Genomic DNA, 21778 nt, shown 5'->3' on the forward strand with positions numbered 1-21778 from the left:
CACACAGTGGAGCAAAAAGTGCCAAAAGGGTTCTTTCTTGTCATTATAGAACCTTTTTAGCATAAAAGGTTTGTTGTAATTGATGATGATGATGATGATGATGATATACACTTATTGTCAGACAAGTCTGACATTTTTCTTGCATAACAGTATCCATGTTTACAACAACCCACATCCATTAAACATCGACATACACTTAATCCACCTTCTCCATACTGTGAATTTCTACCTAAGTGATTTATTCAACTCTAAGGTAGCCTGATACACAAAAGAGTGTTTCAGCCTCACTTTGTTAAATCTTGGGACTCTGTACCTCCGATTTGATGGTAATAATTCAAACACTTTGTGTAGGACATGCTTAGGGTCAGAAACCTATACCGCCTTAACAAGTTGTTATAATAAGCTGAATCATAAAGCTTCTCAAGGGGCTGACCTACATTGTTTTAAACATATTTTTAGTTGATTAAACAACTTTGTTTTTGACATAACTGACAGACTCCTATACCAGATAGAGTTGCAGTATACTTATTATACCTAAAGAACAGCAGAAGAATCTGTTTTCTTACTCCAAATGACTTAAGACGACGAAGGAAATAAATTCTCTGCTTTTACAGAGGGAATCAATATGATCTTTCCAGGATAACATATCATCAATCATAACTCCTAAATACTTATATCCTTAATCTGCCTGATTTCTTCATTATGGATAAAAACAGGCATTAATTGAGTGTCAAATGTTGGACAAAATATAATCTCCTCCGTTTTACTCGAAACGTATTGAGTAAAAAACCCTAAATATAACCCCAATGAACCCTTTTTTCTAAGAGTGTAGGCTAAGTAACAAAGGCATGTAAACAGTAGCCTACAAATTCCTTGATTTTTACCATTAAGTTAGTGCATTTAACGTAATTTGTAGTGATTTCGTCGTGTTTTTTGTCATTTATCTTATCCGCTGAATGTGTGGATTACTCAATGCGTGAGGCGCGGCGTTTGGAGACTGTCCTGAGGGCGTTGAAGAAACAACCCTATCTAAAGCACGACCATTTGAGCTACAAACTCACCTTCTCAAGTTTGAACTCAAAGGTAATCGCGCTTCTTTAAATCGATATCTTGGCAGGATGATCCTGAGCACTGTTTGACTAATAATGTGACCAGGAAATGCGACCAGATTTGTGAGTGCAATAAATCTCCTTGTTCCCTGTCGACAGGTCTGTGCTATCTCGTGTCTCCGGTCAAAGGCTTTCTCCAGCTCACAGAATGGACGAAGCGCTTCAACTCCACATTTGCTAGAATAAATGGACCCTATGGATGACTGAAATGCGACGAGCCTCAGTTTAACTTGATCTACGGGGCTGATGAACAATTTCACGATGGAGGACTTCAGAGAAAGGGTTTTAATGTGCTGTCAGAACGCGTGCTCGTGTTTCAGAGACCCTGAGGATGACCCCGCACCTGCCGCACAGAAACGGCATATTGAAGTGATAACAAATGATTTTGTGAAGCCCACCCGGCAGTTACCGGCGATACCGGCGGAGAAACCCGGTTACGTTTACGTCGCGCTGTACGACTACACGGCGCGCACGGAGGACGACCTGAGCTTTAACGCGGGGGATAAACTGGAGCCCATCACCACAGGCGACGACTGGTGGTTTGCAAGAGGAATCACCGGGATTTCAGCGAACAAAGAGGGCTATATTCCCGCTAACTATGTCGCACTCCTAGAAAGCCTCGATGCTGAACCGTAAGTTTCACCGTAAGGCTCACTTGAGCAAACCCCGTCAGTTTAGAAATCTTGGAAATTCATAGAGCAGTCCCAGTGATGGTACTATAGTTTTTAAAGATGAGAGGACAATATGGTTTTGTTATAAATGATCTGCTGTAGGGCTGTGCAATATATCGAAATGATCGAAATATCGCAAATGCACATATCTGAATGATTTTAATAGGCTAGGGGAGAAGCAGGGGCGAATTGTACCATTTTTCAGAAAAACGTAATTTTAAAAGAAAATGTTTTAGACAGAGATATATATTTGCTCTGGTCAATAACTCACAAGTGTGGTCTATCAATAGCAGGAGGTATTTTGTACAAATGCAGAACGACTACAGTATAATTTCACTTTAAACATACGTTGTAAACATCAGTTGGGTCAAAAGTAACACAACAATATAAGCTATATTGTTTTGTGTTACTCTTGTTTTTATTAAACATACCTGACTAGGACCTTGTTAACAAACATATTTTGTAGCTATTTTCATTTTAAATTATAAGTTTAATCAAATGTTTCAAATATAACCTGACAATACAAACGTGTAGGTTTAGAATATTTTTGTGCAATGTCAATCTATTTGATAATTTTTTTCTTCAACAATATGAACAATATGAAAATTCAATTAGCATAATATGCATTTTATATATATAAAAGTGGGACAAAAGTAACAAGTGTTGACATTTAAACACGATTTACTTTTATACTGAAAAACTCTGAAAAGACAGACCTTCAGGATGTGTTACAGCAATAAATAATCTGTAGAGTGATCATTACTGTGACACAGGAAACGAGAAACACAACTTGTAATTAGAAAAAAAATATCGCTTCAGTAATTTACTTTCCATATTGAAAACTACATTTCGGACCCATCCGCGGGAAACGATGGCGAAATGACATGATTTATTTTTGGCAGATCCATCAAAGGTTGCGTGCTGAACGTGCCATCATAGCTTGGAATGCAAATGTTGTCAGGGCTCTGAGAAATCCGCTTTGTTACTTTCGTCCCGATTCTCCCCTAAGGAGGACCCGTCTGACCCAGGATCTGGGTTACACAGAAACTACCCAAACACTGGGTTGTTACGTCTGACCCAGGATCTGGGTTACACAGAAACTACCCAAACACTGGGTTATTACGTCTGACCCAGGATCTGGGTTACACAGAAACTACCCAAACACTGGGTTATTACGTCTGACTCAGGATCTGGGTTACACAGAAACTACCCAAACACTGGGTTGTTACGTCTGACCCAGGATCTGGGTTACACAGAAACTACCCAAACACTGGGTTGTTACGTCTGACCCAGGATCTGGGTTACACAGAAACTACCCAAACACTGGGTTATTACGTCTGACCCAGGATCTGGGTTACACAGAAACTACCCAAACACTGGGTTATTACGTCTGACCCAGGATCTGGGTTACACAGAAACTACCCAAACACTGGGTTATTACGTCTGACCCAGGATCTGGGTTACACAGAAACTACCCAAACACTGGGTTATTACGTCTGACCCAGGATCTGGGTTACACAGAAACTACCCAAACACTGGGTTATTACGTCTGACTCAGGATCTGGGTTACACAGAAACTACCCAAACACTGGGTTGTTACGTCTGACCCAGGATCTGGGTTACACAGAAACTACCCAAACACTGGGTTGTTACGTCTGACCCAGGATCTGGGTTACACAGAAACTACCCAAACACTGGGTTATTACGTCTGACCCAGGATCTGGGTTACACAGAAACTACCCAAACACTGGGTTATTACGTCTGACCCAGGATCTGGGTTACACAGAAACTACCCAAACACTGGGTTATTACGTCTGACCCAGGATCTGGGTTACACAGAAACTACCCAAACACTGGGTTGTTACGTCTGACTCAGGATCTGGGTTACACAGAAACTACCCAAACACTGGGTTATTACGTCTGACCCAGGATCTGGGTTACACAGAAACTACCCAAACACTGGGTTATTACGTCTGACCCAGGATCTGGGTTACACAGAAACTACCCAAACACTGGGTTATTACGTCTGACCCAGGATCTGGGTTACACAGAAACTACCCAAACACTGGGTTATTACGTCTGACCCAGGATCTGGGTTACACAGAAACTACCCAAACACTGGGTTATTACGTCTGACTCAGGATCTGGGTTACACAGAAACTACCCAAACACTGGGTTGTTACGTCTGACCCAGGATCTGGGTTACACAGAAACTACCCAAACACTGGGTTGTTACGTCTGACCCAGGATCTGGGTTACACAGAAACTACCCAAACACTGGGTTATTACGTCTGACCCAGGATCTGGGTTACACAGAAACTACCCAAACACTGGGTTATTACGTCTGACCCAGGATCTGGGTTACACAGAAACTACCCAAACACTGGGTTATTACGTCTGACCCAGGATCTGGGTTACACAGAAACTACCCAAACACTGGGTTATTACGTCTGACCCAGGATCTGGGTTACACAGAAACTACCCAAACACTGGGTTGTTACGTCTGACTCAGGATCTGGGTTACACAGAAACTACCCAAACACTGGGTTGTTACGTCTGACTCAGGATCTGGGTTACACAGAAACTACCCAAACACTGGGTTATTACGTCTGACTCAGGATCTGGGTTACACAGAAACTACCCAAACACTGGGTTGTTACGTCTGACTCAGGATCTGGGTTACACAGAAACTACCCAAACACTGGGTTGTTACGCCTGACTCAGGATCTGGGTTACACAGAAACTACCCAAACACTGGGTTGTTACGCCTGACTCAGGATCTGGGTTACACAGAAACTACCCAAACACTGGGTTGTTACGCCTGACTCAGGATCTGGGTTACACAGAAACTACCCAAACACTGGGTTATTACGTCTGACAAAGTCCATGACCTTCCTAAAAATCACAGCCATCAGACAGACAGACTCGTCTCTGTTGTTAATTCGTGTCAGCACCACTGGCACCGCTGAAGTGCGGTTGCCTGACTGTATAACCTGTCCTGTAATGCAGTGCTTCTCAAACCGGTTCTCAGTGTCCTGGGGGCTCGCTGTGCATTTTGAGTGTCTCCCTCATCAAACACACCTGATTCAACTCAAGTAAAGTCAAGTCAACCTTATTTATATCAATTGTTTACAGTGACGGTTGCTTTAAACAGGACAATATTACAACAGAATGAGATTCGGCTGTACAGTCGTTCTGGAGAAAACGGTGATGTTATCAACTCATTTCAATTTATTATAGAGCGACAATGTTGCCTAATAATAATAGCTTTGATCATAAATAGTGTCCCCCAACTGAGCAAGCCAAGCCAAAGGCGACCAAAGGAACAGAAACCTTAGAGAAACCAGACTCAGTCCTCCGGCCTGTTAACACACAGATGTCAGCTCATGAGACTGGCAGACTTGAGTTGGGTGTGTCTGATGAGGGAGATGTGAAGGTAGTGTTGGGTCTCCAGGACAGGTTTGAGAAGCTTTTGTCATGTATAAGAGTGGACTGTGCATTTGTATTGCGTGCATAAAAAGTCCCAAGAGCACTGCAAAAAATGCTTTTCTTCCTTAGTATTTTTGTCTTGTTTCTAGTCAAAATATCTACAAATTCTTACATTAAGAAAAATTGACTAGACAAGCAAAAGTAATTGTCTTGTTTTGGGAAAAAATAACTCAAAATTAAGAGTTTTTACTTAAAATAAGATTATTTTTCTGACCCCACTGGCAGATTATTTATCTTATTTTAAGCTAAAACTCTCTTCATTTTGAGTTATTTTTTCCCAAAACAAGACAATTACTTTTGCTTGTCTAGTAAATGTTTCTTAATGTAATTTTTTTTTGGATATTTTGACTAGAAACAAGACAAAAATACTAAGTAAGAAGAGCATTTTTTGCAGAGTAATCGTAGTTTGAGGATTCGCGGCGTGAGCTTCTGTCTCTGCACGCTCTGCTGTGTCTTCAGGGAAGCTGGTTAATGTTCAGAGGACATCAGGAAGCGTTGAGCCTGTTAATGATTGACCCCAAGCGTTGTACACTCAAGGTGCCATAAATCGATGAAAAAGTACATTTTAAATAAAGGGTTTATTATACTAGAGTTGTAGAAATGGGGGTATCAGTAGCTCTGATCAACATGTGTTGTGTGTGATGTTATCTCTCACTTAAAGCTGCTTTGTATGTCACTTTGGCTCACTGAATACTTTCTGACGTAGGTATGTTCTGGTTTTTCCAGCTCGGCCACCAGCTACGTAATGTGCTTTGACTGTAAATTTGTTTTGTAGCGATGTGACATACTTTCGGTCAGATGTATTTGACAATGACAAGACATTATTTCAGTTGATTGTGCTGCTGGTGTGTGACATGTTGAAGATTTAGACACTACTTAAACCTACTGGACACAAGGTCTATGTGTGTGTTGTTCAGGTGCAGTGTGTGTAATGTGTGTCAACAATCACAAACACTGAGGAGATACACATATTTCTGGTATTATAAGAATCTCATAGTCTTTGTTTGAACGTGCTTGTTATCCAGTCTTGTGTTCATCAACTTTCAGAAGTTCAGAACGCATGATATTATTATATTACGCTGCAGGGTAAGCGGAAAGCAACACATTAATAGACCTAACATATGAGACAAACACTGGGCTAATACAATTGTGCTTAAAGGTTTGTGAACCTCTTGCGGAATCTGTAAAAATGTGAATACAAAGTTACCTGGTTGCCTTCAAATTTTGAGTTAATACAATGAACATTTTTTGAGATTCGACAACCTTTATTAAAATATTATTAAAAGATTTTGTAAGCATATTGGGTAATTGTGTGTGTTTTATTTATCTTTTTTTTTATTTGGTTCAGATACAATACTATTTTAATTTCTATTTATTAAACAAATTTCCTTCATTGTATCAACTCAAATTTTTAAGGCAACCAGGTGACTTACTTTTTTAAGTTAAACCAACAAAAAATAATCGCGTTCAAAAGTGAATGAACCCTTGATTCTTAATCCTGTGTGTCGTGATGATTCACGGCTGTGTGTGTGTGTGTGTGTGGGGCATGTTTTTGGTACATATGAGGACACAAATGTGTATAATGCCATGGGTATGACACAGGTATTACAGGAGAGGGTGAAATATGAGGACATTACCCATGGCCCCACTTTACAAAAGGCTTATAAATCACACAGGAGGAGTTTTTATGAGAAAGTAAAAATGCAGAATGTTTCCTGTGATGGGTAGGTTTAGGGACAGTGTGTGTGTGTGTGTGTGTGTGTGTGTGGGTGTTTGTGTGTGTGTGTGGTGATGGTTGTTCTTGAGTCTCTTGTTTGTCCTGATCAGTTAAACTGCCCAACAATCTTCAGAAAAATCCTCAAAATCTTCAGTTTTCCAGCATCTTCTCCATATTTGAGCTCTTTCCAGCAGTGCGTGTGTGATTCTGAGGACGATTGAGGAACTCAAACACAACTTTTAAAAAAGGGTCACACATTCACTGACGCTCTAGAAGGAAACACGACGCATTAAGAGCCGGGGGTGAACACTTTTGCACAGGATGAAGATGTCTAAATTGTTCTTGTTTTGTTTAAATATAAAAAAAAATCATGTAGTATCTGAAGATACTTGTATGTTTCCAAGGAAGATAAATTAAGTGCAATTTACATTGATCTTCATGTCAGAATCACACACTCACTGCTGGAAAGAGCTCAGATATGCAGAAGATGCTGGAAAATGAAGAATTTGAGGATTTTAGTCCGACAGTTTAACTGATCAGGACAAACAAGAGACTCAAGAACAACCATCACCACACACACACACACACACACACACACACACACACGTGGATCACCAGGGAACGACACACAGGATTAAGAATCAAGGGTTCATACACTTTTGAACGGAGCCATTTTTATAAATTCCGCTTTTTTTGTCTTGTGGACTACATGTTAACATTTTTATGTAAAATATCTTATTCAGGACAGCACTAAATAAAACATAACATGCCTTTTCAATGATCCCTCTTATTTTGTTAAAAGTATTCACAGATTATGCAAGGGGTTCGCAAACTTTCAAGCACAATTGTATTGCATTTTGTACTAAATATTGTGTTAGCCATATTACCAAGTGACAGCTCAATTTAAAACAAAATGGCGTAGTTTGATTAAACGCACAACCTTTGATGTAAAATAAATAAATAGAAAAAAAAGTGTTTAAAATTTTGCTGTCTTAAAGGGTTAGTTCACCCAAAAATGAAATGTCTGTCATTAACTCCTCTCCCTAATGTCGTCCCACACCCGTAAGACCTCCGTTCATCTTCACACACAGTTTAAGATATTTTATATTTAGTCCGAGAGCGTATGCAAGTGTATGCACACTATACTGTCCATGTCCAGAAAGGGAATAAAAACATCATCACAGTAGTCCATATGAGACATCAGTGGGTTAATTAGAGTCTCTTGAAGCATCCAAAATACATTTGGGTCCAAAAATAACAAAAACTACGACTTTATTCAGCATTGGCTTCTCTTCCGGGTTTGTGTTCAATCCTCAAATAAAGATTCAAACGGTTATGAATCAGTGAATCAATCAATGATTCGGATCGCCAATGTCACGTGATTTCAGCAGTTTGACACGCGATCGCTGATTCATAACCTGTGATGATGTTTTTATTCCCTTTCTGGACATGGACAGTATAGTGTGCATACACTTACATACGCTCTCGGACTAAATATAAAATATCTTAAACTGTGTGTGAAGATGAACGGAGGTCTTACGGGTGTGGAGCGACATTAGGGCGAGGAGTTAATGACAGACATGATCTACTTTATTAATTATAGTTCGCATAGTTTTTTTTCCTTAATAATCAGATCAGACCCGTGCCTCTTTTTTCTTTTTATCAGAATGACTAGTTTTAAGTTCAGGAAAATGAAATGTATAGTGTGACCTCTATAATATTGTGTGATATGATATGTATTGTGCTGCTCCAGATGGTATTTCCCAGAAACGAAGCGCTCGGATGCCGAGAAGATGTTGACGTCTCAGGGAAACAACAATGGAGCTTTTCTGATCAGAAACTGTGAAAGCCAGGCCGGGGAACTCTCCCTCTCAGGTACATTAACCTATTTTTATTTCCTTAGTAATTTTCACGTGTAGTGCTGTGAAACTATAAAAGGTATTATGGGGTTGTTTTTTGTTGTCATATATTAAGTATCAAAAGCAAGTAATCACATGGTTTTTATTGAACAACACTTTATTATATGTATATTACACTGTATTTTAACAATCAACTAATGTACATTATGTATTGTGAGGGTTTATAATTTTTCAAAATCGTGATATTTTTAAGTTATGGCAATCTAACATTAAAACAGAAAAACAAACTTTCACAAATAATCAAGCAAATAAGATAAGACACACACAGCAGCCACTTGTTTGATTGTTTTATGGAGAAAAAAACAGCAATTGTGTTTTTTAAAGATCATACTGATCCACTGGACGTAGACTAAAATTTCCTTTAACCAGAAGAAATCTTCATAAAAAATCATTTGTCCCAATGGCTGTGATTATCTTAAATCGTATAGTTTAGTACAACTCTTTTTTTTTTTTAAACAGTTTTTAATTGTTTAATTTGGAAGATTTCGTATTTGTGCTGTAAATGTGTGGTGTGATTTTATATATTAATGTGAATTTAGTATATGTCACCAGTGTCAAAGATACGTTTCCACTCTCTGACAAACAGAACGGACAATAAAGTTAAATCCAATCCATCCATGGTACAAAAAAATGCTTTTCTTACTTAGTATTTTTGCCTTGTTTCTAGTCAAAATATCTAAAAATTCTTACAACAAGATTATTTTACTTGCGTATGATATCAAAATACAGCGCTCGCGATTCAAAAGCATGAGGAGTTGTTTGCGCTCGCTGTAACGTTACTTTGATGTCATACGGCGATCGGTCTGCACAGCGCCGATGTATCTCGAGCGAGCCTTCCCTCAATGGCTCATGGCTTTATGATCCTACATCGGCATCAAAACCACACGAATCCAGCGCATTCGTGCAGCTCGCCATGATTTGTATTCGGGATGTTTTTGTAGGGATGCAACAATACAGTTAGTCCACGGTTCAATACATACCTCGGTTTTAAACTATTTTTCGGTTCGATTCGTTTTTTTTGTGCTTTTCCATTCTTAGGCGACAGGAACAGAAAAAGGTTAAGGAGAAAATGTTTTATTGCAATACTCTTTCTTTATTTTACTTAAAAGACTTGAAAACCCTTAGTTAAACTTAAAACTTTACTTAAAAAACATTCCCAGGGTATTGTATATGTAAGGGATAACGTCCACCCAGCCGGTTGTTATCGCAGAATAAACCCCTCCAGAGTGATCAGGACCCCGAGGCGAAGCGGAGCGTCACTCTGAAGGGGTTTATTCTGAGATAACAACCGGCTGGGTGGACATTATCCCGCTTATTACACGCCTACTAGTCTCAAATAAATAATTATTAGACACAAAATATTGTCTTGATATTAAATATTTTATTAGCTCTTACGCAAAGCTTCCAGACTGCTTTAAGCCTTTATCTATTGCTGCTAAATGTTGAGAATGAATGCTGAAAGGGTTAGTTCAGCCAAAAATGAAACCAAGCCTATGATTTACTCACCCTCAGGTCATTATAGGTGTTTATGACATTCTTCTGTCAGACAAATACAATCAGAGTTATATTTAAAAAGTCCAGGCTAACGTTAATCCCAGCAGTAGTTGGAGCTGTTTCTGAAGTCCATTAAATGCAGCTGTCCGTCAAATAACGTGCTCCACACGACTGCGATGGGTTAATAGAGCCTTCTGATTCCAATCGATGCGTTTGTGTGAGAAAAATATCCATATTTAAAACTTTATAAAGGAAACCCGCCTTGATGTCTTCCATTGTAACCCACGGCTGTTTAAGCCACAAGATGGCGCCAGCGTTAAGCACAGAAGTAGAACCGGTCAAGATAACTCGTAGTACCCGGATGAGCGGTGTGTGTTATCTGGAAATAACATACCGCTGGAATGAGCAATTGACCAATCAGAATCAAGTATTTCACAGAGCCGTGTAATAATATAAAATAAATATATATAAAGATTTACAGTGGCAGCTCAGAGATGAACAGTAGCATTTAAGGATGAAATTGAATTAATAATTGTAGGCTTAAATTAAAACTACATAGTCTTCGATATACAATATTGATTAAGAGCTACTGTATTAAAGGTCTTTTTTTATTTAACATAATTTTAGAGGTGAACTGACCCTTTAAGGACAAGCTGCGCTGATGTCAATTGAAGACCTGCTCACATCTCATATACAGACACGCGATTTTACTTTCACTTTAGACATAACCGACTGCGTTTATATGTGAACCGTGTGTGTGTTTGACAGTGTTAGTGTAGTAAGACTGTCCAGTAATCACGTGTTTGACAGACGTTTAGTGCGCGCGCTCAATGCAAAACGAATGAAATGTTTAACCGGCAAGGCTTTAAAACGTGGGTCAACACCCCTTAACTTTAGTGCATATGATTGGATATTTGCTCATATTGCCGCGTAGACTCTAGGCATGTGCCGATATCAATTTTTCATGTTGCGATTAATTGATGAAGTTTTATCACGATATACGATATTATCACGATATTGAAATAAGTTGCAAAAAAAAATGTTGCCATAGCATAACAGGTTTAGAACAAAAATAACTGAATGTTTAAATACAATAATGCACCAAAATATATACAGCTCTGGAAAAAAAATTAAGAGACCCCTCATTGAGAAATCAATGTTAAGTGGTCTCTTGATTTTTTTCAGAGCTGTAAAAGCACAATTTTCAAACAGATTAAAGTGCAAAAGAATTAGGCTATAAAGAACAACAGGTAGGCTTACAAATTACAATAAGGGCTCATTAGTTAATGCATTAACTAAGATTGAGCAATAGCTACATTTGGTACAGAAAGTATAATGTTTTTGTTAATGTTAGTTAAGAAATACTGATCATTGTTAGTTTTATCTTAGGTCCATTGAAAAAATTATTTTGATTTTGATTTTAATATTATTAAAAAGTAACTAAGAAATTAACATAGAATGATTAATTCTTTATAAGTATTTTTCATTGTCAGTTTGGTAATGAATTAACATGTTAACTAATGAAGTCGTATCTCAAAGTTTTACTGAACAATAACAAATAATCAGAACAGTTCTAATTATTAGGGCATGTTGTAGTCCAGATTAAAACATAAAAATGTTTAAATTTGAAAATAAATAGCCTATTAAGTCTTTAAGTATTAAGTATTTGGTGCTGTGATGAACAACATTGAGATTACAAAAACGAATGGCTGTTTTAAAAACTACGCGTTTTTTTGTTTGTTTGCTGGTTTCCGGGGTAACCGGCTGCATTCTGCCGTTCATCAGCGCCCTCTGCTGTCACTGAGCGGCACTTCAGCAGCGCGTCTCCCTCTCCGGTTCAGTCATGTGCAAACGCACGTTGGGCTTGTTTATATCTGAGCGCGTGTCCCTTTGACACCGAATACAGCGGTGTTGAGCATTTATATGGTTGATGGGCAAAGTATTCTTGAGTGCATTATAAAAAAATTATAAATTGTTAATAAATTATTATTTACGATATTTTAAAGTGCCCACGATAACAATATCGTGCATATTCATTATCATGATAAATCGCATTATCGAAAATCGGCACATGTCTAGTAGACTCACGGGCACACTCAAACACAGTCAAAATAAACTGAGAGAAATATTTAAAACGGAGAGAAATGGAAATAATAATTCAATGCAAAACCGAAAAAAACACAATTCACCAGCGCGTATTGAACCATGAATGCCGTACCGAACGGTTCAATATTATATTGAGTATTGTGGCATCCCTTATTTGTATAGACGGAGATTACAGTCGAGCAGCTGTTAGTGTGATTAGCTGCTATTTAAAAACGCGTTTGTGTTGGTCTTGTTGATCACGGTAACTCCGCCCCCAGCCGCTGACGCAAACGGTTCTTACTTCTAGCCCAGCAATGTTTTGGTGCTACTTAAGAACCACTTTCCTGGCTTGGAGCTGGTGCTTTCGGTGTGGAAACACAAAGAACCGATTTAAATCTAGGCTGTGGCTCTGAACTAGCACCAGCACTGCCTTGGCGGAAAAGGGGTATTAGTAGGGTTGCCACCCGTCCCGTGAAATACGGAATCGTCCCGTATTTTCAGGAAAAATGACGCGTCCCGTATTGCTTTGTCCCGTATTTTACATAGGTCCTGCCCCTAATTGGGTCGCTGCCGTCGTTGGTTTGTTTGATTGGTTTGTTTCAGGTTCACGGGCCGTGATGCACGGCCAATCAGAGTCAGAAGAGGAGGGGACCCCGCCTCGCCGGTTCGTTTCAATATGGGCAGAATCCATTTGAAACGATGGCGGAGGCAGGTCCAAATACCCTATATCAAAATATTTTTTTGATTGATAGCGTTAGATTTCATATGCTGCCTATTAAGAAATAATGTTAATAATGTAGGCTACATTAATGATGTTATGGTATGATTTGTTTATTAAGGTTAAGTTGTACAGTCAGACACAAGCATTACTTTAATAAGAGATAAGATATATATATTTAATACATATTTAATCAAAATAGGACCTTTTAGGAATAAAATAAACAACTATTTGTTATGCTTAACAAATTTAAATAATTGCATCATCCAATACTATAGAATTAACAATAGACTATATAAAAACGGAATAATACATAAATATATTTACTTAAAACTTAAATAAAAAAATAAAAAGTGTTTTATTAATATAAGAAATGATTGTAGATATTATATCATTTACAGTTATTAAGGTGTGGTTTCACTGTTTGGATGGTGTTACTGCAAACAATGACAAATATACTTTGTTCACAACACTATAAAATTACTCGAGTTAATTAGCAATTTCTTCTCCTACTCCCCTCAGGTTACAGCAGCTGAGTTTGTTTTTCATTGTCATAGCTGTGTGTTATACTGAGTGCATCTGTTCACACTGATTTCAATAGCAGATATCCTATTATAATGTCCATTGGTATCAATCTTAATATATATACAAATTATGAAAACATGTTTTAAGTTATGATATACGACCACTGCACTGGCACACCATCGGGACTGTGGTCATCGTGGCCCCGAGGGGTGTGGCCACCGCTGCGGCAGGCGTCCCTTATTTTTCTGTATTGAAGGTGGCAACCCTAGGTATTAGTGTCGTCCTCTCAGTTGGACAGGGGTGGGGCAATGTAGCGTATATGTTCTGCTTTGGTCAGTGTTGCCACAGTTACTTTCAAAAAGTCATCTGATTACTGATTACTCCTCAAGTAATCTGTAAAGTAAGTAAGAAGTTACTTTATTAGTTACATTCAGCAGTTTCCGACAACACCCCCGTCGCCTCAACACAGAAATGACAGCCGTTTTTGCCAGCACTCACTTGCATTTTTAACAGTAACATCATAATATATCTCCTGACATTTTAAGTTGAAATAAAAATATATTTCTTGAAAAAATACTCCCCGAGATGCAAGAAGCAATATTATTAAAATATATATTAAAAAATACACACACACACACACACACACACACATATATATATATATATATATATATATATATATATATATATATATATATGGTGTATATATATTTTTTTTTTACTAAGAAAAATGACTAAAATAGTAACTCACAGTGACTTGGATAAGTTACTTTAATCTGATTACTGGTTTGGAAATAGTAAGACGTTAGATTACTTGTTACTGCAAAAAAGGTTTTTCTCAGATTTTACTGGCATCACTGGTTTTGGTTAAATTCTTGTTCCTGTTTCCTGTTTCAATATGTATATGTTTTTTTCCAGTCAATAATTAGCTTTTGTTTTATGCTTAAAATGGATGTTTTGTTAAAAGTTTTAGCTGTCATCAAAAGAACGACTCAAGTTAAAGAATTTGAAACCAAAGCTGGGATGTCTGCTTCCTGCTTAGTGAAAAGATAAACAAGTGTTTCCTCGTTCCACAATCTTCACGTCATTTCACATGCTTTTAATTGCTCGTAATCTTTAACAAGATTGACATTTGAAGATCATGACAGGTAAACTTGGGATGTGGACTCTGCCCAATCTGCCCGGTTATAGCAATAGTTAATGTCATCAGCCAACATGTGACTGAACGTAATTGATTAGTGATTACTCATGACTGTGTTTGTAGCTTTCAGTGCCACTCCCTGTGTCACAGATCGATCTCAGACTACACTGAGAGCACACACTCTGGCCAATTTGAGTCATTTCTCAGTTCAGCAATAAAATAGTCACTATTTTGCTTAATTTAAGCATGTGCAACTTTGTTCTCGGATAAAATGTACTGATTAAACGCCCGTTCACACCAGGAGCAATAACTATAAACATAACTTACGGCTGGATGATATGGCCAAAAATATTATCACATTAAAAATGTTCATATTATTACTATTGATAATTATCACGATGAATGTTAAATGTTTATTTATTAAGTTTAAAAGCAGATTTGTATTTCCTGAGTGAATGTTGCACTGCAAAAAATGCTTTTCTTCCTTAGTATTTTTGTCTTGTTTCTAGTCCAAACATCTAAAAATTCTTAAACCAAGAAGTATTTACTAGACTAGCAAAAGTAATTGTCTTGTTTTTGGAAGAAATAACTCAAAATGAAGAGAGTTTTTGCTTAAAATAAGATAAATAATCTGCCAATGGGGTGAGAAAAATAATCTTAATTCAAACAGAAAACAAGATTATTTTTCTCACCCCATTGGCAGATTATTTATCTTATTTTAATCAAAAACTCTCTTCATTTTGAGTTATTTCTTCCAAAAACAAGACAATAATTTGTACTTGTCTAGTAAATGTTTCTTAATGTAAGAATTTTTAGATATTTTGACTACAAACAAGACAAAAATACTAAGGAAGAAAAGCATTTTTTGGTTAAACTACTATTTATTGCCATAACATGCTAAAAACTTGGCAAACAGATGAACATTTCACAAACCTGAGGTAGTATCGCCAAATTATTTATTATGATAAAATGTCTTCTACATCAAAATATGCGTTAACTTAATAAGTAAAATCCTAATATAAAACTCTTAATATGATTATTAGTTCTAACTGGTGATAGTTTGTGTTGCCTGACTTTGACGGTGTGTATCTTTGGCATAGTTTGCAGTGGAGGCCGCAATATTAATAATATTATGCGTATTGTCTATTAGAAATACACATTTGATTAACAGGAGCTCAAGTTGACTTGTCTTGGGATGCAGATGTAAATGTATGTTTAATAACATCAGTAAAAACTGAAACCACTTCATAAAGTAAAAGTTAAATATTAGGTAAAGCACCTCACTATGGTAAAATTGACCTGTATGGCTTCTATGGTATTTGTTACACTCTAAAAAATGCTGGGTTAAAAACAACCCAAGTTGGGTTGAAAATGCACCAACCCAACAATTGAGTTGTTTTAACCCAATGGTTGAGTTGTTTTAACCCAATGGTTGAGTTGTTTTAACCCAATGGTTAAGTTGTTTTAACCCAATGGTTGAGTTGTTTTAACCCAATGGTTAAGTTGTTTTAACCCAATGGTTGAGTTGTTTTAACCCAGTGGTTGAGTTGTTTTAACCCAATGGTTAAGTTGTTTTAACCCAATGGTTGAGTTGTTTTAACCCAGTGGTTGAGTTGTTTTAACCCAATGGTTGAGTTGTTTTAACCCAGTGGTTGAGTTGTTTTAACCCAATGGTTGAGTTGTTTTAACCCAATGGTTAAGTTGTTTTAACCCAATGGTTGAGTTGTTTTAACCCAGTGGTTGAGTTGTTTTAACCCAATGGTTGAGTTGTTTTAACCCAGTGGTTGAGTTGAGTTGTTTTAACCCAATGGTTGAGTTGTTTTAACCCAGTGGTTGAGTTGTTTTAACCCAGTGGTTGAGTTGTTTTAACCCAGTGGTTGAGTTGTTTGAACCCAGTGGTTGAGTTGTTTTAACCCAATGGTTGAGTTGTTTTAACCCAGTGGTTGAGTTGTTTTAACCCAGTGGTTGAGTTGTTTTAACCCAATGGTTGAGTTGTTTTAACCCAGTGGTTGAGTTGTTTTAACCCAGTGGTTGAGTTGTTTTAACCCAATGGTTGAGTTGTTTTAACCCAGTGGTTGAGTTGTTTTAACCCAGTGGTTGAGTTGTTTTAACCCAGTGGTTGAGTTGTTTTAACCCAGTGGTTGAGTTGTTTTAACCCAATGGTTGAGTTGTTTTAACCCAATGGTTGAGTTGTTTTAACCCAGTGGTTGAGTTGTTTTAACCCAGTGGTTGAGTTGTTTTAACCCAGTGGTTGAGTTGTTTTAACCCAGTGGTTGAGTTGTTTTAACCCAGTGGTTGGGTTAAATGTTGCTTAAGACAACCCAATTGCTGGGTAAAAACAACTCAACCATTGGGTAAAAACAACCCAATTGTTGGGTTGGTGCATTTTCAACCCAACTTGGGTTGTTTTTAACCCAGCATTTTTTAGAGTGTATGAAAAACAGTAATACAATATGTTTAGTATAAATACAATTGCACAAATGCTGTAGCTTAATAACAACAAATACTGTGATTATATTCCATTACTACTTTAACACAAATTGATAACATTATTGTAGCATACATTAATAATATAATAATGTTCTTGTTTAACATGAATTTGCATGATCTTAGCTTGACTTAACATGTTGCTAGCTTGTCAGTTGCTAGGCTTTGTTAATGATCGATACATAGTGGATGAATCTTAAATACTTTATTAAGGTGATGATACACGAGGCAAGATTTTGAGCAATGCTGCCTGGGCACTTTTCACATTTCTATTTGGATACTTTAGATCGCTCTTAGGCTCTGTCTCAGCTCATTGCTCAGAAAGTTTCCTTGTGTATCATCACCTTTAGCATTATTGTATTGTATGAGAGAATGGGACTTTAATGATTTTTTATCTTCATTTCTAGGAAACCCATGAGTCAGATCAGTAGATGAGCTTTTTCAAGCCAACTTAGTGACGTACATTTCCTTCCCGAAGGACCAACCCGTTTGTCTTTAAATAGCTTGTAAATTGGCAGACCATCAGAGCGGTCTGATTTGCCATTCTTTATCTTAGCTATAACAGTTCCCATTGTGATGCAGCAAAATCAGGGTTAGTCAGTATAAAGCCGTTCCACCCGTTCTCCGGTCCTGAACACAGTTAGTCAGCCATGCTGAGAGATGTCTGACATGCTTTGTAATTGTACCATACCAAACATTCAAATGGATATTTTAGGGTGTTTTCCCACTTGAGTCCTCTTTAAGAAACCAAACTCAGAGTGAAAAAGGACCCAGTTCTCTTTATGTTCACACTGTCCTTGTTCCTTGTTTTTGGTACCCTTAAAGGGTTAGTTCACCAGAAAATGAAATGTCATTAACTCTTCATGTCGTCCCACACCCGTCAGACCTCCGTTCATCTTCACACACAGTTTAAGATATTTTATATTCAGTCCGAGAGCGTATACAAGTGTATGCACACTATACTGTCCATGTCCAGAAAGGGAATAAAAACATCATCACAGTAGTCCATATGAGACATCAGTGGGTTAATTAGAGTCTCTTGAAGCATCCAAAATACATTTGGGTCCAAAAATATCAAAAACTACGACTTTATTCAGCATTGGCTTCTCTTCCGCGTTTGTGTTCAATCCTCAAATAAAGATTCAAATGGTTATGAATCAGTGAATCAATCAATGATTCGGATCGAGTGTCAAGTGACATTGGCGATCTGAATCATGAATCAATACGCTGATTCATAAACGTTTGAATCTTTATTTGATATATATATAAAAAACAATAGGGCAAATATTGTGACCCTGGAGCACAAAACCGGTCATAATCTCAAGGGTATATTTGTGGCAATAGCCAACAATACATTGCATGGGTTAAAATGTAAAAAAATTAAAAAACATGTATGCCAAAAATCATTAGGATATTAAGATGTTCCATGAAAATATTTGGTAAATTTCCTACCGTAAATATATCAATAATGTATTATTAATAGTGAACCTACATTGATTAAATGTTAAACTACACAAATATAGCTTTCCTGTAGCTCAACCACTAGAGCGTGGCGCTAGCCACGCCAAGGTCATGGGTTCGATTCCCAGGGAAAGCAAGAATTGACAATAATGTAAAATGTGTACCTTGAATGCAATGTAAGTTGCTTTGGATAAAAGCATCTGCCAAATGCATAAATGTAAATATACTTTATGTATTTAATCTCACTTTATTAATCAGTGTCTTTGCTGATGATCCAATTCATCCATATAAGCAAAAAAAAAATACTTTAGAGTGAAACGTCACATTTGAGTGGACGTTTGTTTTGTTTGTATCGCTGAAATAAGAATGCTAGACTTTCATTGTTTAAGTCGCGCCGTCTATCTTAGAGCCGTGAATGTTCATTTCCTTCAGCCTGAGGCCAATTCCTTTTACTTATGGCGAGAAAGAGCCAAATATAGAACATTTGTTCTTTTGTTATTAAAAAACTAGAAAGCAAGCCCCGCCCAGGTGCACTGTAAAAAAAATATTATTTAAAAAAAAAAGTTACCTGGTTGCCTTAAAATTTTGAGTTCATTGAAATTAAAATTTTGAGTTAATACAATGAACATTTTTTGAGATTCGACAACCTTTATTAAAATATTATCAAAAGATTTTGTTAGCATATTGGGTAATTGTGTGTTTTATTTGTGATGACGCAGCCAAATAGTGCTATTTTCATGATTTATCAGTTATTTTATGTGGCTCAGATACAATAATATTTTGAGTTGCTATTTATTGAACTAATTTCCTTCATTGTATCAACTCAAATTTTTTATTTCAATAAACTCAAAATTTTAGTGTGAGGAAAAGGAATGCAATGCAATACTTTCCATAAAAATGAACAAACGCAATCAGTTACAATTTTAGGGAGTAATGCAATATTGCTTTTTTTTAAAAAAAAGAAGCGTTCAATTGAAAAAGCACTTGATGTTTTCTTATTAGCCCATCTTTCATCATGACTTCTGTACTGTGTTATTTGATGTGCTCTCTGTCTGTTTTGCAGTGCTGGATAGTGGGAAAGTGAAGCATTATAAGATCAGAAAGTTGGATAATGGCGGATACTTTGTGTCACGGACTCGTAATTTCGCCACTCTGAGAGAACTGGTGGAGCACTACTCCAGATATGAAGATGGACTCTGTGTTCCCTTGGCAGAACCCTGCAAAAAAGTGAGTAACATTTACTACTACATTGATCATTTTTTCGGTCAAAGATAATCTGAGGGTAATAAAGGCACATTGGCCCTCATTTATCAAAAGTGCGTACACCAAATTTCCAGCGTACACCCAAACCCATGGTGGCTTTGAGATTTATCAATATGGACGTTGGCGTACAGCACGCTCAAATCCTACGCCAGCTCAGGAGGCGGTGTACGCACGTTTGAGTTAGTGGGAAAATGCGCAGAAAAACAATTCCTAACACCACAAAACGCACTGACAAGATATGCTATATGATCCACTGGAAAAACAACAACAACAACATAGTAATTATAAACTTCAGTGTTTATTTTTGTGCAACGTAGACTTCAATGTTTAATTTGTGTGACTATAGGCTACCAAAGCATCTGATGTATTCCTCCAGTCGCGAGCCTGTGCGGCAGCTGCGCACGGACTGGGACTGAATAATACAGACTGACAAAATAATACAAATTACATTCTTCTTCTTTTAAATATTAATAAAATAAATAATAACGACATTCTTCTTCTAAAAAACAATAAGCGTCATTAATAATAAAAAGCATAATAATATAATAAAAATCTTACAAATTGTCATGCAATTATTAAAGGTGCACTTTGTAGTATTTTTGCAGTAAAATATCCAAAAACCACTAGGCCGGTGTTATATATTTTGTTCAGTTGAGGACCTCCAATATCCCAGAAGTTTCCAACTATTTGTAAATTGTGAGAAAATTGCTATTTTAACTGCGGACCGGGACGTTTCAGCATTGCATTTGAGGGAGTCGCCTGTCAATCGCGTCATATCTGCGTTATCTGCCTCGGTTTCGGCTTTTATTTGGCAGGAGCGCTTTACTCTTAGCAGTGTGAACAAGTGAACGCACGGAGTAACGTCATAACATCGTTTTAAACACACTTAAATGTATCTAATCTGATAAACAGAGCTGCATTACCTCAAAATCATAACCGGAAGAGCGGATCTGTGCAGGTGCCCGGCGACTGTGTCCCGTCCCGTCATAATAAAAGTCCCGGTATTCGCGAGGCGGGTATTTGTTTAACAATCGCTCCAGCGGCCGTGCTCAGCTCCACAACACTCGCTCCTGCTCTGCTTTAGACTACAGTAATGTTAATAACCGCATGCATGAACGTGATTTCTACCCGAGTCCGATTTTCCACCGGCTGTGATGTGAAGACCACATCTCCCAAGATGCTGTGCTCACACTTTGCGTCATCAAACTACGCATTTGTTTTGAATAGGCGCCCTCAAGTGGACGGAAAGCTGCATAGTGCACCTTTAATGTGAATAAATGGTCCTCCACATCACATCATCATCACTATTGTACCCCAATACATGTGCCGTGATACGAAATTAAATGCTAATTGTTTCAAAACATGTGCTGTAAAATAATGCACTGTGAGGTAGGCCTCATTTATCATCCAAACAGCTTTAATCTGCTGGAGTGCGCTTCACAACACCCACACTATTAACAGTAGGCCTACTCGTAATTTGGGTCCATATTTTGTTTTTTGGGTGGCTTTAATCCCACTCTTTAAACTCCCAAATAAAACAATTTCGCTTTTTTCCACTGCCCTGGTGATGGTCTCGATGGGCACGCCTCAATCATCTGACTAGTGGACTAGTCAGATGATTGAGCGCGCCCGATCTCCACGTCGGAGAAGTTTCGCTTCTTTGCCGTCTTCCGTGTGTCCATGGCGTCAAATGAGGGCG

At 37.6% G+C, this 21778-nt stretch overlaps 1 protein-coding gene across 1 annotated transcript in view; it reads left to right on the top strand.

The window, feature by feature from the left end:
• The first annotated feature begins 968 nt into the window (after positions 1 to 968).
• Positions 969 to 21778, top strand: part of frk (fyn-related Src family tyrosine kinase) — a 37844-nt gene continuing 17034 nt past the window's right edge. The window contains exons 1-4 of the mRNA XM_067416720.1: positions 969 to 1083; positions 1209 to 1741; positions 8740 to 8861; positions 19880 to 20043. Coding sequence (XP_067272821.1) covers positions 1356 to 1741; positions 8740 to 8861; positions 19880 to 20043 — 672 coding nt within the window. The 5' untranslated portion in view covers positions 969 to 1083; positions 1209 to 1355. The remainder of the gene's footprint in view (positions 1084 to 1208; positions 1742 to 8739; positions 8862 to 19879; positions 20044 to 21778) is intronic.

The sequence above is a fragment of the Pseudorasbora parva genome, chromosome 15, assembly GCF_024679245.1.
Source record: "Pseudorasbora parva isolate DD20220531a chromosome 15, ASM2467924v1, whole genome shotgun sequence".
Classification (NCBI taxonomy): Eukaryota; Metazoa; Chordata; class Actinopteri; order Cypriniformes; family Gobionidae; genus Pseudorasbora; species Pseudorasbora parva.